The 13,630-nt window shown below is 38.4% G+C and overlaps 3 protein-coding genes across 6 annotated transcripts; 1 reads left to right on the forward strand and 2 right to left on the reverse strand.

Moving 5' to 3' along the window:
- Positions 735-6,206, forward strand: LOC18775988. Its single transcript, XM_020563785.1, has 3 exons — positions 735-1,301; positions 1,870-1,924; positions 2,750-6,206. The coding sequence occupies exon 3, from the start codon at positions 2,779-2,781 to the stop codon at positions 5,920-5,922; it is 3,144 nt and encodes a 1,047-aa protein (XP_020419374.1). The 5' UTR covers positions 735-1,301; positions 1,870-1,924; positions 2,750-2,778; the 3' UTR covers positions 5,923-6,206.
- On the reverse strand, positions 6,315-8,869 carry LOC18776060 (transcription factor PIF7). 2 transcript variants are annotated; one of them, XM_020563786.1, is made up of 6 exons: positions 8,663-8,869; positions 7,819-8,329; positions 7,586-7,690; positions 7,424-7,489; positions 6,848-7,321; positions 6,315-6,577 (listed from the first exon to the last, which is right to left on the reverse strand). In XM_020563786.1, exons 1-6 carry the CDS (start codon positions 8,701-8,703, stop codon positions 6,461-6,463), a joined length of 1,314 nt encoding a protein of 437 aa, XP_020419375.1. In that variant the 5' UTR covers positions 8,704-8,869; the 3' UTR covers positions 6,315-6,460. The 2 variants fall into 2 exon arrangements, with proteins under 2 accessions (XP_020419375.1, XP_007210132.2); XM_007210070.2 differs by having other exon boundaries at positions 7,819-8,334.
- Positions 10,574-12,652, reverse strand: LOC18776955 (remorin). 3 transcript variants are annotated; one of them, XM_020564290.1, is made up of 6 exons: positions 12,361-12,652; positions 12,059-12,171; positions 11,621-11,885; positions 11,331-11,541; positions 11,105-11,186; positions 10,574-11,017 (listed from the first exon to the last, which is right to left on the reverse strand). In XM_020564290.1, exons 3-6 carry the CDS (start codon positions 11,841-11,843, stop codon positions 10,817-10,819), a joined length of 717 nt encoding a protein of 238 aa, XP_020419879.1. In that variant the 5' UTR covers positions 11,844-11,885; positions 12,059-12,171; positions 12,361-12,652; the 3' UTR covers positions 10,574-10,816. The 3 variants fall into 3 exon arrangements, with proteins under 3 accessions (XP_020419879.1, XP_020419878.1, XP_007210021.1); XM_020564289.1 differs by having other exon boundaries at positions 12,059-12,264; XM_007209959.2 differs by lacking the exon at positions 12,361-12,652 and having other exon boundaries at positions 12,059-12,324.

Genomic DNA, 13,630 nt, shown 5'->3' on the forward strand with positions numbered 1-13,630 from the left:
GTTTAATGGTTTGATTGAACCTCTCACCCCATATGGTATCGATGATCGACATCATAGCCCTTACGACATTTACCTTGTAAAGTTTACTCATCCCCCAAGGCAGGCTTTTTCCCCTTTTGGTCCAAAACCAAGGCAGGCTTGGGCTTGGAATTGCCTCATATACATATGTGTATTTGATTTGGACCAAATTCTGTTGGTGAACCCAAATCAACTGAATTCAATTGAGCCTAGATCTTTACAAAAGGCCTAAACTATGTACATTTTAAAACTCTAATGCTACATTTTTGGGCCTCTTTATACCCAAATATTTGCTCAAGCCTCAAGCCTCAAGTATTTTTATTTTCACAAAATTGTATTTATTTATTATTTAAAAAAGCTAACCATCTTACTACTACCAGTACTTGTAAGAGACGATCAAACCCAAATCCAATAGGCATTTAAAAAGTTGATTCATGCTACTTTAAAGGACTCTAATTATGACTAGTTGGAGGGTCATTCTCCATAGTTTTATGCAGATCAAATTTCACAGTCGACCTTAATTATTATTTGTTCCTGATGTTAGCACTTGATTGATAGACAGGCTGAGGATTATTGTACCAAAGTTTTAAGTTATATTGTTCTTCATAATTAGTTTACCAAACCCACCAATAAATATCATTGGTTGGTGGATGTAAACTATTTTTTAGAAAAATAATCGAAACAAAATTATATTTAATTTTACACCTTCAAGTTAAATAAAAAACAACTCATTTTTTCGATAAGAAAAGAAAAACAGTTCATGAAGAAGAAAAAAAAAAACTAAAAATAGGAGAGAATTATGGTCGCTCGCGCGTGCTTGTCGTCAAACGCAGACTCACAGTCAGGTCACCTAATCATCACCCCTGGCGGATAAAGTGTTGCTGGATAAAGAACGTTCCTTATTAGGGATGGGAGCCGCCCTCACTTTCCATGATTTTCTCCTTCTAGAAGTTTCTCTCTCCTCCACTTCTGATCTTCCCACCAAAAGAAAGGCCACCCGCCAGCAAAAGGCAAAAGATGGTTTTTTATTTTTTATTTTTACTTTTTACTTTTTCAACATTTATTTTTTTCAACTTTGTTTCGTTCATTTTGGGAAGGGTTTATTTTGGTTGCAACAAAAACAAACGCGCATTCTCATCCTCAAAGAGCCAGTCAAATACAATTACGAAAAAATCACCACTCTTTCTAAGGCAACCAATTTCACACAGCCCCTTCTGGGGTCTTCTCATCTCAAGTTCTCATGCTACCTTGATGAGAAGGGTAGGAAGAGACACAAGAAAAAGGTATGATCTTGATGCTCTTTTCAGTGTTTTGGATTTTTTTTCTGCCCAGAATGAGCTTTTTCTTGATGAATTGCAAATGGGGTTTGTCTATTTTATGGTTATAATTCCAAGGTTAATGTGAAAGAAGGATCTTTCTATTTGTTTGTGTAAAATGAATATTTTGTGTGAAAACTGCAAATGGGCTAGTCCCTGTTTTGCCAAAATGAGCATTTCCTTGGCAGCTTGCTAATGGGTTGATCCTTAAGACGCATGATAGATGATGATAAATTTGTTCTCTTTTCCTTTTTTTTTTTTTTTGGTCTTCCATCCTTAACAATCAAATTTCAAATTGGTTGCTCTTTACCATTCTGATGGGTAAACAAAGATTTTAGAGGATTCTCTTAGGCTATTTGGACGTGTAAGTGGATAATTTTTTCTCAATTGTTGATTGAGGGAATTGCAAGTTTATGATTTTGATAGTTTGCTGATTTTGGCGATACATTGTCTTGTTTTGTTATTGGTGTTTGTAAGTGCAGAAAGTAGGTGTTTTTGCATCTATCATGATTATACCTTTTGTATGATCTGTCAGGTTTTGAACAAAGAACTCAATAACTGAGACTAATTCTTGGAGGAGACCTATCATGGTATGTCGACCTTTCTCCTGTTTTAGCTGTCAGATGGTGCGTTTGTTTTGTTTACCAATCGATAGGTTGATTTAAGATCTTTCAAAATGTTTGCATAAAGTTGTGTAAAGTTTTTTGAGCCTGGAAAGTGGAATTAATCTTCTTATACATGCATGAGAGAGTGTGCATGCCTGCTGCTTTGATCCTAGCAAGTAGCAGCTAGTGTTTTACATACATAGAGTTTGTGTGCACTTGTGCAATTGCCACAAGTTGATGCATGGTATCTGAAGGGAATACCATTTGAATTACGAGGTTGAATGCTTAATTGACTTATGTTCGGCAAATTCTTAAGTGAAGTTGCAGTGACAAGTTCTTATGTGTGCTAAAAAGGATAAAGCCCTAATCCAAGATGGGGGGAAGAAAGAAAGGAATAGGTCCAGTAAATGTTAAAAGGCCCATCATTTACTTTTAGATGTATAGTGTTAAATGTACATTTCCAAAACTGGTGATCATTTCGTTCAATAACAATGCGATCTTCAGTTTTAGCTAGCTTTCATTTTTCTGTTCGTGATGTAATATAAAATCGTCATTATTTTTTTCTGGAACTATTGTGAGTGAATGTTTTCATTCATGTTGAATGCAGCATAACAGCCTTGTGAAGTTTTGAGGCCTCAAGATTTTCACTACATTACAGTTACATCAGATTCTTGATGAGCACTTTGCTTCGTTTTGTTCTTTTACTTGAAACACATAAAAATAAGGGATAAAAATTTCATTTAGGAAGTGAGTGTTGCTTTTGCGTAATCTCTCACTCTCTCTTTGTGGGGAAATCTTAATTTTCTACAGGGTTGTGCGTTTGCTATGTCATCTTCATAATGGAAGTAGAGAACGTTGGTATCCCAGTGATCTTACAAGACCTAGACCTCAATGGTGACAAGGCAAGAAGGAACTCTATCCCAGTAATCCCACAGGAACTGGAGCCCAATGATGGTGATGTCAGAAGGAACTCTATCTCAGTGATCCCTCAGGAAACAAATTCCAATGTCGGTGATATCAGAAGGAATTCTATCCCAGAGTTCCCACAGGAAATGGAGCCCAAGGGTGGTAATGTCAGAGGGGACTCTAACCTTGTGATTCCACAGGAAATAGAAGCCAATGGTGGTGGTGATAGCAGAAGGAGCTCCATCGGGAAAGTAGATCCTCTTCCTGATATAAAAAGGAACTCTATCCCAGTGATCCCACAGGAAATGGAATCCAATGGTGATGATAGGAACTCTATTGCAGGGATCCCACAGGAAATAAAACCCAGTGGCAGTGATATCAAACGGAACCATATCCCAGCGATCCCACATGAAATGGAGACCAAGGGTGGTGATGTCAGAATGAACTCTATCGAGAGTGTAGATCCTCCTGATGTTATCATCAGGAATTCTATCTCCATGATCCCACAGGGAATGGAATTTAATGGTAGTGATGCTAGCAGGAGCTCTGTTGCAGTGATCCCACAGGAAATTGAACCCAATGGCAGTGGTATCAGAAGGAACTCTATCCCAGTGATCTCGCAGGAAATGGAGCCCAAAGGTGGTGATATCAGAAGGAACTACCTCTTAGTGATCCCACTGGAAACAGAGCCCAATGGTGATAATATAAGAAAAAATCGTCCGAACATTGGTGTAACGATTCAATCCCGTTATCTCAGAGCTCGAACAGGTTCCTGCCATGATTATTGCAAATATGGAGTGAGAAATCCTTCTCAAGAAAATGCACCCATTGCAATGCCAAAATCTGATACAGCAACTGGAAGTGCAGGCCAGAATCTCAAAGCAACTAATTCAGCAGACACAGAGAGGAAAAAGATGCCCACAACCAGTCCAAAGCCTTCACTAGATTCCGACACTCAGAAACTTGACTATTCAGTTGTCACAGAGAAAAAGGTGATATCCACAACTGCTCGTAAATCTTATCCAGATTCTGGAACCCGGAAACTTAATAATTCTGTTGTCACAGAGAGAAAAGTTTTATCATTGACAAAGAAAGAAATTATTTCTTCAAAGAAAGTTTCGTCTCCCAGGGAAATAGATGTTTGTACAGAAGATTTGGTTGATTTGAAGGTAAAGGCCGATCAGTTAGAGCCATCTTCTCTCCCAGGATCTGTCCTAAGCCTGAACAATTTGGAGGGGATAGCGGCAATCAATCCTAAGTCATCTCCAGATTCGGAGATCCAGACATCTGTTGTCGCAGAGAAAAGAGTTTCATCTTCCTTTAATGATATAGAAGCTTCTTCAGAAGATTCCTTAGATTCGAAGTTGAAGGCTGAGCAATTAGAACCATCTTCTCTCCCAGGATCAGTACTAAGACTGAGTAATTCGAAGGGGATATCCACAATCAGTCCTAAGCCTTCTCCAGATACAGAAACCCTGAAACTTGATCATTCTGTTGTCACGGAAAAAAGAGTTTTACCATTGAAAAAGAAAGAAAAAGTTTCCTTGAAAAAAGTTTCAACCAACGTTAAGGAAATTGATGCTTGTACGGAAGGTTCCCTTTCAAGGGTGAAGCCGGAGCAACTAGGGCCTTCTTCTCTCCCAGGAAAGGGTTCACATAATCAAGGAAAGAATGGAAGCAGAAAAGTCAAGGAAATACTGGAAGGTTCAAGCAGCAGAGGAAATAGAAAAATCAGCAGCAGAACCCTGAGGACTTCTGTATTGGTTGAGAAAAAGATGTTGGGGCCTGAAACTGTTTCTTTGACTTCCGTGCACCCGGTCAAGAGAGTCTCCAATGTGAATACTGGAAGCTGTGAGAAAGTCAAAGGGTCGTCTCATCTGAAAGATCAAAACAATCCCAGAGAAATTGAGCCTGAGGGATCCTGCAATAAGGACATGCCAGAAGAGATTCTGTACGTTATTGAATCAAATACTGAGAATAATACTGTGGAACTAACACCAAATGGCATTAATGCTCCTAAGTTATTATCACCCTCACCCTTGAAAGTCAAAAGCTTGAAGCAAGCAAGGAAGGGAATTGGTAGCACTCGATCACCTCCATCCTCTGAGAAGACAAAACTGAAACGTACTGCAAATAGAGGTTATGGCCGTTCACCTGCTCCTCTATGCCCCGATAACAAAGGGTTGAGACGTAGTACTCTAGCATCTTTATCTTCTTCGTCACCCGCATCATCATCCATGTCCATCTCCCCATCTCAGTCCACTCATAAAAAAGAAAGTGGTGACACCTCTCAACACAATACAATGAATACTGATAATCAAATAGTAAATTTAAAGGCAGAGCGCAAGACTAGGCCTCGAAGGTCTGGAGTACTTAGCTCTGACAGTAAAAACAGCCTAGCCCGAAAGCTAAAATTCAGGAGAGGAAGGGTGGTTGACCTCAAGCCTGAGAACAATACTCCAAGGAGACTCAAATTCAGGAAAGTAAGATTGGTGAGGGACACCCAAAACAGAAGAAGTGGTATCAAAGGGGAAATCAATGGGAGGAAGGAAGTTGATGACAATCAGTCAAATGGCACTGCCATCAGAAGGGGAACCATTGGTTGGGAGGAAGTTGATGATAGTCAGTCCAACGGTGCTGGTATCAAAAGGGGAAGCATTGGGCGGAAGGACGTTGATGACAGTGAGTCAAATGATGCTGGTACTGGAAAGGGAAGCACTGGGAGGAAGGAGGTTGATGACAGTCAGTCAAATGGTGCTAAAATCAAACGTGAGAAAGTTGTTATGAAAAACCAAGAACGAGATTTGGAAGGTTCCCGAAGGAAGAGCTTCAGGAGAAAATATGGTCGTGGTGGCATGTTGAATGGTACTGACACTAGTCCTGAGAAAGTTGTGTTGAGACACCAAGATGTGAAAGGAAGGAAGGATGTCCAGAAATTGTTCAATAATGTGATTAAAGAGACTGCCAGTAGGCTTGTCGAATCCAGGAAGAGTAAAGTCAAGGCCTTGGTTGGTGCTTTTGAGACTGTGATCTCGCTTCAGGATGCCAGACCCTTGACAGTGGAAGATGCATGCTGATTTACAAAATACATATAGCTATTCTGTACATATTTGAAAATATTTATAGAAAAAGAGTGAAAAGAAAAACAACACTAGTTTTGGAGGTCACATGGGATTGAAGTCACAGGAATTTGTGATGAAGAGAAACTGAATCAAGGTGAGAAGGCTCTCTGAGAATATGAAACATTTTTCTTGTGTTTATTGCTACCTATGGGTTTGCTGAAAGAGCTGTGTATTATCGTTTTATAATTTTCTATTGTCATAATGAGATTAATTTTGCTATTACCATGGCAATTTGAATTGATGAGGCACCATTATATAAGTACATTGATGTCTTGAGATCAAATTAATTGCTATGGTTCAAAACTCACATTAGAAATGGCATGTACATTTTATTAGATTGATGTCTTGAGGGCATAGCTTAGTAATTAATATAGATAATGATCAAAGTCACATTTCACCATCAACTAGGCTAGGCAGGCAATCTTTGAAGTTTTTCTTTTTGAACTTCTTGTGCTTCCAATATTTGTCTTCTAAGTTGGGCAAGTTCCTCTAATTAGTTCCCTTGCACATGGTTTGATTGTGATGGGCTGCTTGTTGCCGCTGTTGTGTGATTGACTTGTTGGTGATATAGTGCTGCCATCCTATTGAACAGGTCCATATTCATTGATTGCTGCAAATCAATTGATATTAAGTTAGCTCAAAGAAACTCACCCAAAAAAAATAAAAAGAACTTACTGCCATCTTTTAACAAGACAAATTAACTTTGGTGGAAGGGGTCATTTCAATTTTTTGAAAATTAACTTTGGTAGCATTGCTTCTTCTCTGAGGGATTCTCTAATGATATCCATATATAATTTGCTCACATATTTAGGCTATTATTTAGCAGTCATTTTTCATAGTAGGTGTTGCCCAAACCCATATATTTTTGTGCAAAACATACTTGTGCTAGAAGGGCACCATATGGATCAGGCAAAGGGTCTGAAGCATTGGTGCAAGCAGGGTCAGGCTTTGCTTGAGAAGGAGGGTGTCGTGGCATCAATGGGGGTACCATAAAGGGTGGAATGAAAGTAGGAGCTGCCGCCATAACTGGAGTAGGATGAGGAATCGGCAGGCGAATAGATTGATGATGAGCATGAGCAGCCATGCGTGCCATATTGTTGCTCATGTCAATAATTCCAATTCCCATTCCCATTCCTAGCCCAAGAGGACCAACATTACCACCCATGCCCATATGTGCTAAGAATGACATTTGATGAAGCTGCTGCTGCTGCTGCTGCTGCATTCCTAGAGGCATCATCATATTCATATTCATATTCATGTGAGGCATATTTCTCACACTGCTCATCATTTGGACTTGAGCTTGAAGTTGTTCCAAGTATTTGATCACCTCATCAAGCATTGAAGCCTTATCAGTCTGTAATTAATATACCAAGTGGAAAAAAATTAATGTTTGCCAAGGATGACACAGAATAGTTCCCAAACAAATTGATCCTAAGCACTTGTCAACATTTCTCACCTTACTTGCATTTGGCACCAACCTTTGCAGAGCTTTCATCTTCTGATTGATCCGGTCTCTTCGTTTCTACAACATCATCACACCGTAGAAAATTATTTTGGATTAATTGTCAGACAAAATGCATTCTTTTCCTTTTTGGGGTGACCAAAATTAAATTGTTACCCGCTCTGACTGATTATGAACAGCAGCAGCACGCTTTGGTCTTGTGGAGCGTGAACGACCTGATTCACCGTCTTTGGTGGTCTCTTGGCCATCATCTTGGTTTTCCTGTTAAATGAAAAATACAATTTGTCACATGTGTGGCACGTAAATACGATGCATATGTATGTAACATTATTTAACATAGAAGTTGATTAAAAAAAAAATATATATATATATATATATATATGTATTACCAATCCCCCGTGAGAGGCTGAATCCTCGTCGGGGCTTTTGGTACTCTTCAAGCTGGGAAGAGACTCAAACGAAGCCCATGTAGTCATAATTTTTTGGTTGTCCCTGCACAATTTAGCACTAGCACTAGGACTAGGACTCGCACAAGTGCTGGGATCTGCATGCTCTTCGTGAATGCTAGTAGTACTACCACTAAAATTGTTTCCATGGTAATCGGAGTCAGATCGAGTACGTTTCCTCATCCACCCCTCTGCCAACGGTACCTGACCTCCTTCGTCAGTCCATGTTCGGCCAGAGGATGCAAGCATTGAGCTTATGTTGGCCGGTGTCTGGCCATTGTGGATCAAGTTTGGTTCACGTTTGTGGTGAGTAGCTTGATGAACCACGGATTCTAGTGTGTCACCAGCCCTGCCCCACGTGTGCTTCGCTTGGGATGTGGGAAGAAGCCCACCAAGGCCATGCATGGCCAATTGGCCGTTTTCCAATTTTAGCTCTCTAACGTCATAGTTGGACCTGTACTTCTCAAGCATTTTTGTAAATTATGTGCAAGTAAAAGGAAGATTGATATAGAGCACAGAACAATGGAAGTGGGTTTTGTAGAACATTGAAGAAGCATGTAAGTGTTGTGACTTGTGACTTGTAACGATGTAAATGGCATTGAACAAGAAAGAAAAACAAAGACAAACAAAATTAGCATGGTGGAGAAAATCGAAGATAACGAAAACACACACAGTAGGGTTAATTATATTCTATCTACCATGCACGTTGATCAAAACTCCATATAAAAAGCAGAAATTAAGAAAGAGAAAACCTCATATAGTTAATATGAAGAAGGATGGTGCTTACAAGGGGACAAGACGACTGGTGTTGGGGTGGTTCTGCTGCATGTGCACGTGAGAGGATCTGTTTCTCTCTTCTCCTTCGACTTGTTCTTGTCTAGGGGGTGCCTTTGAATATTCTTCCAATTTGGTAACTCTACAGTCTACACTCACTCATTGATAATTCTAGATCTCTCTTAAAAAAAGGAAGAAAATGGATGAGTTTGAGATTGAGTTTGGACAATAGCAACTAGTCTCTCTTATTTCATCGTCTTCTGGTCCCTTTTTTTGGTGTCGCACTCACATTTGCTGTGATGGAGATTTTACACAAAACATGTGGTAGCCAAAAGAAGCCTGAGAGGAATCGGATATGCTTTGGCTCCACCGTTTCCCTTTCCCTGGACCAATATATATTTCAAAGGATCTTCATGTCATCTTTGAGAGATTAACAAATGTTAAATGCATTTTCCAAAAACTAATGTTCAAAATTTTCTAACTCGATCATGATTTTCGAACTAATGTTTGAGTTTTGTGAAGCAATAATAAAAAGTAGGTCACATTGGGAAATTGGTTTTGTGAAAATAGTTCGCCCTAATGATCTTGGCCCTGGTAAGTGGGCAATCTGCGCATCATGGTGCCCTTCAAGACAACCACACGTCTAGTTGATTCAAATCATATCATGCAAGTTATGATAACATTAAATTTGACAGATAGAGTTTGGTTTGAAAATGAAAATTTCTCTTTCTCTCCCTCCCTCTCTATCTATCTCTATCTTTTGCTGCAACTTGAGACCAAGTATGACTTTTGGACGATTTTATACACATGTGACACACACACACACACACATATATATATTATGTATATTTATGTAATACTCAGATAGTCTAAACACACAAGTGTTATGTCCTTTCTAGTTTAGTGTTAGCTAGCCTAGCTAGATGATTGATTAGCTTGAAAAATAGAGGCCATTCTTTGTTTTTTGTCCAACATAACCTTGACAGCTGGGGCCACTGTGCTCCATCTTCAGGAACAATTTCTCCTATTTTTCTTGTATTTTCTGAAGCTATAGGCTCTACTGGCAGACATTAGTGATGCTAGAGTTTAGACCTTGCCTTGTGATGGTGATTTTGGTGGGAACCAACCACACCTTCAGGTCCACTTAAAGTCATGCTTAACCATACTTTCGTGGTCTAAATTGATTGCCTTCCCTCTCATGCGACTTTGGTTACCTTTATTTCTCCTTTTCCATCATCTTCCAGCAAACAATTTGGCTGTATATGCATCCATGTTTCAAAATAATAGCTTAATATATCCTGTTTTACATTGACTTATCTTCTATGTCAATCTAGAGGAAATGCCTTCATAAATCTGATGCATAGATATACTAGTTGAAGCCAATGTTGAAATGCTTTCCAGACAAGATTACCGTGTTAGGTTTTCCAAGTACATAACTAATTTAGGTTAATAACTACAAGATTAGCAAGGTTAATAATTTATTTTGTCCGAAGTATGAGGACAAGATGTGTACATCTGATAGGGGTGGGGTGCTAGAGGAAGAGGTAGCAGTTGGAAACAATGTCATTTTTGGTGGATGCAGCTATCTTGTTATGAAGGTAATTTCGTCCAGCATAATGGCCCAGCTGTTGAGTCCTTGCCCTCAAAATGAGGAAAGTATAAAATGTCCCATCTAAATATCCAAATCAACGTCTGCTTAGAGGGACATCAAATGAAAAGTTGTTCATATCCATTTCAATACTTTATGATATTATAGTGGCAAAGTTGTAACAAATAAGAATTTTGAACGTATGCAAGGCACTATCAGCTTAAGGGTTGATATTAGGTTAAGAATATCTGCTTAGAGAGACATCAAGTGCAAAGAAGTATCTCAGCATGCAATTCTCTGTGCCTGCAGAATCTTTTGTATCAAGTCCTCATGAAATCAAAGGGCCAAATTGTAGTAATATTTTTCTTGACTGGCTAGTTTTATTGGATAAACATAAACAACACAATTTTCGAACTTTCATGATCCGAAATCTTTATACATCATTTACAAATTAAAGTAAGTTAGGATATACTGTTAGGAAGCCATAATATAGTTAATGTACAGATTTAATCAGCAGAAGATTCAGTGGCAGCTTCGTTGCTCCAAGACAGAGTTTCTCAAGTCCAAGTGATTCCCTTCCTAATAGCAAGTGAAGCAGAAACATTTAACAGGAACTTTGCCTTTTGATCTAATCCTTTTAACCTTTTCTCTCACCTTGGACTCTTCATTTCTTCTTTTCTCTTCCATTTGTGCCCTTGCTCCTCCTGCTATCTGGTCAATTCTTGTTTGCTTGATTTGGTAATGTTGCATGTTGCTTGCTCTTCTCTGCTCCAATTCACTCTGCAATTTCAACAACTCATTGAGGGGTGATCTTCGTCATTGGTGTTCACAAACTTAAATTAAAAAACAATGATTGTTAAACTGTACCTTTCTCTTCTCCATCTTAATTTTTGCTTGCATCTTCTTCTCATTTTCCCAAGCAAGAATTGCAGATTTCACTTTCTCATACCTGAAAATGATAATTTACCGTTTCAAAAGGAAGAAATTGAAATGTTCCTTAGAAATTTAAGCAGCATTTAAGCAAGCTTTCAACAATGACTATTTTTTTATATAAAGATTATAATAACAGAACCACCCAAAAATTGGTTTTTACCGCTTCTGGATCTTCTTAATCTGAGCTTTCTCCCAAGCATCTGCTTCAGTTTCCAGAGTATTATGTCTTGTTGAACTTCCCCTTCGGTTTTGGTATCCATCTGCAGGAGTTGAAGGCCTTGTAGAGGATGCGCGATTCGGATACCTAGATGGAAAAGCACTCTCCAATGTTCTTTGATCCTGCCCCACTGGCTTTCTCATTGAAGCTTCACCTATTAAGTATATAACCTGTTAGTACTCAAAAACACTTTAATTTTATTATGAAAAAAAATAATATATGCAGTCAGGCACCAGCATTCTTTGCTTCTTTGTTTGATAATCGCCTATTCACTTCACCAGAACTTGGCCGCCCGGCCATGGCATCCTGCAAAGTCTTCGTCCTTGAGATCTGAAGGCTTTTCCTCATCCCTTTTTGATACTGTAATCTAGCTTCTTCATTGGAGTGAATAGCAAATGCAGCTGCTGCAACTGCAGTTGAAAACTCGACATCTTGTGCATCAGAATAATGACTCATTTTCCCCGCACTGCCTTGGGAAGCAGTGTTGCCCCTTGTTATCTACAAAAAATAGTCAGTGGAAGTTTCTTGAGCATTCTTATGCTTTTAGTTCTCTTTGTTCCATAGATCAACCACATAACAAAACAGAACAGAACAGAGCATTCTGTTTTCAACTAAGCCATAAATAAAAGAATAGCTTTCACAATATTGCAAGTCTAGCTGCATATACCTACCTAAAGATTCTGCTTGTTGAGGTGGTTGATTTCTTTCTTTAGTGTGATCTTGATCCTTCCTGCTTGTTTGGTTATGGACCCGAAAATCTCACTTTAGCAAAGTGGTCATCAATCTGTTCGAGTTTCCGTCAATATTGATAATATGCAGAAGCAGCAGAAACCAACGTTTCGTGAAAGAAACCAAGCATATATATACTAAATGTATCCTGGAAATGAGAGGTTTTATTGTGCCTGAGTTGAATAATTTTGACAAAGGAGAGGGCAAGAAACTATAAGTCATCAGTAATAGGGTTCGAAGGTACCTCTTTTGCTTGATAAAAGTATCATTGCTGTCTAAAACCACTGTTGCGGATTCTTTGTCCGAATTTCCCGGCTTCACATATATAAGTGTTTGGTTGCAATGAAAAATAGCAGCACAGGCTGTGATATCGGTTATCTCAAATTTTGCTCATGCAGAGAGACATGTGAGCAAGCAAAGGTGAAATATGCTTTGCAGTTTGCATGAATCTATGAAGAAGGAAGCAAGGGATCTTCCTTCATCCTCTCTCTTTTCTCCAAAATACAACAAGTTGTTTCCATTTTTTAATCTCTCTGGTCTTCTTTCTGTTTGTTCAAGACATCTCTGGCACAAAAGCATCTTTCATATTATATCCAAGTGCAGTATTGTTCTTGAAGTTTGGTAATGGAGATGGAAATCCAGCAATGGATTCGCAGCTGTTATTTTATTCCTTATTCCATTGAAAGGGAATGGTATAACATCAACAACGGATTCTGCTGGCCCACCAGAGTAAGCAACAACTTACAATATGAATCTATGAGCCAAGGTTTGGAAGTTGGTGGAGAACTAGCAGATGTGTGTTATTGGGTTTGCGTAGTTTTGGACAAGGATAAGGTCATTGGGTTAGGGTTACTTCTTTTTTTGATGGGTTTGGGTTGCTTGATTGTCAAACATTGAGAGAATCTGGGTTTGCTTGGTTTTGGGGTTTCCATGCATAGACAGGAAGCCGTTCCTAGGTGTTGAGTTGTGATTATCAATTGAGAGCTAAATTCGATCAACTCAATTTTGAGCCATAATGAGAAACCAAAAAAAAAAAAAAAAAAAAAAAAATCAGAAGCAGCAAAGTATACCCAAGACCTCTGAGTGAAGTGTTAATCTATATTAAAGGATAACTAATTAAAAGTATAAAATGATGTAATTCTAGATGTAAATACTAATAACAACAAAATCATAATCAAGTCTACTTTGGCCCTAATCCACATCTTTTTTATGATTACTGATAATAAAAAATCGACGATAAAAAATATTATATTCTTCATCTTAAATTCTAAAGTTCGATTTCTTTTACAAAGTACTATGCTTTTCTCTCTTTCTTTTATTTTATACAATTCCTCTTTATGTTAAAACAAAAATTTTAAAGTGACTTGATTCATAAAACACTTTTTGGTATTCAAAGTTCAAACACTTGAATTTGTAATAAAAATTTCGAGATTCTTCTAATAAAAGGGCTAAAAAAAAATTCCGAACAACGGTCACTAATATCAAAAACGAAATATTGATAGTCAATAAGGCCC

This window comes from Prunus persica, chromosome G5 (genome assembly GCF_000346465.2).
Source record: "Prunus persica cultivar Lovell chromosome G5, Prunus_persica_NCBIv2, whole genome shotgun sequence".
Taxonomy (NCBI): Eukaryota; Viridiplantae; Streptophyta; class Magnoliopsida; order Rosales; family Rosaceae; genus Prunus; species Prunus persica.

What these genes read in the sequence shown, in the direction of transcription:
- LOC18775988 (XM_020563785.1), top strand. Translation starts at nt 2,779, where the DNA reads ATGGAAGTAGAGAACGTTGGTATCCCAGTGATCTTACAAGACCTAGAC.
- LOC18776955 (XM_020564290.1), bottom strand. Translation starts at nt 11,843, where the DNA reads ATGAGTCATTATTCTGATGCACAAGATGTCGAGTTTTCAACTGCAGTT. An exon ending in CAAAGAAGCAAAGAATGCTG is followed by an intron (nt 11,542 to 11,620) that starts GTGCCTGACTGC and finishes TATACTTAATAG; the next exon opens with GTGAAGCTTCAATGAGAAAG. An exon ending in TTAAGATGGAGAAGAGAAAG is followed by an intron (nt 11,018 to 11,104) that starts GTACAGTTTAAC and finishes TTGAAATTGCAG; the next exon opens with AGTGAATTGGAGCAGAGAAG.
- LOC18776060 (XM_020563786.1), bottom strand. Translation starts at nt 8,703, where the DNA reads ATGCAGCAGAACCACCCCAACACCAGTCGTCTTGTCCCCTT. An exon ending in CAGCCTCTCACGGGGGATTG is followed by an intron (nt 7,691 to 7,818) that starts GTAATACATATA and finishes TTCATTTAACAG; the next exon opens with GAAAACCAAGATGATGGCCA. An exon ending in TGGTGCCAAATGCAAGTAAG is followed by an intron (nt 7,322 to 7,423) that starts GTGAGAAATGTT and finishes TATTAATTACAG; the next exon opens with ACTGATAAGGCTTCAATGCT.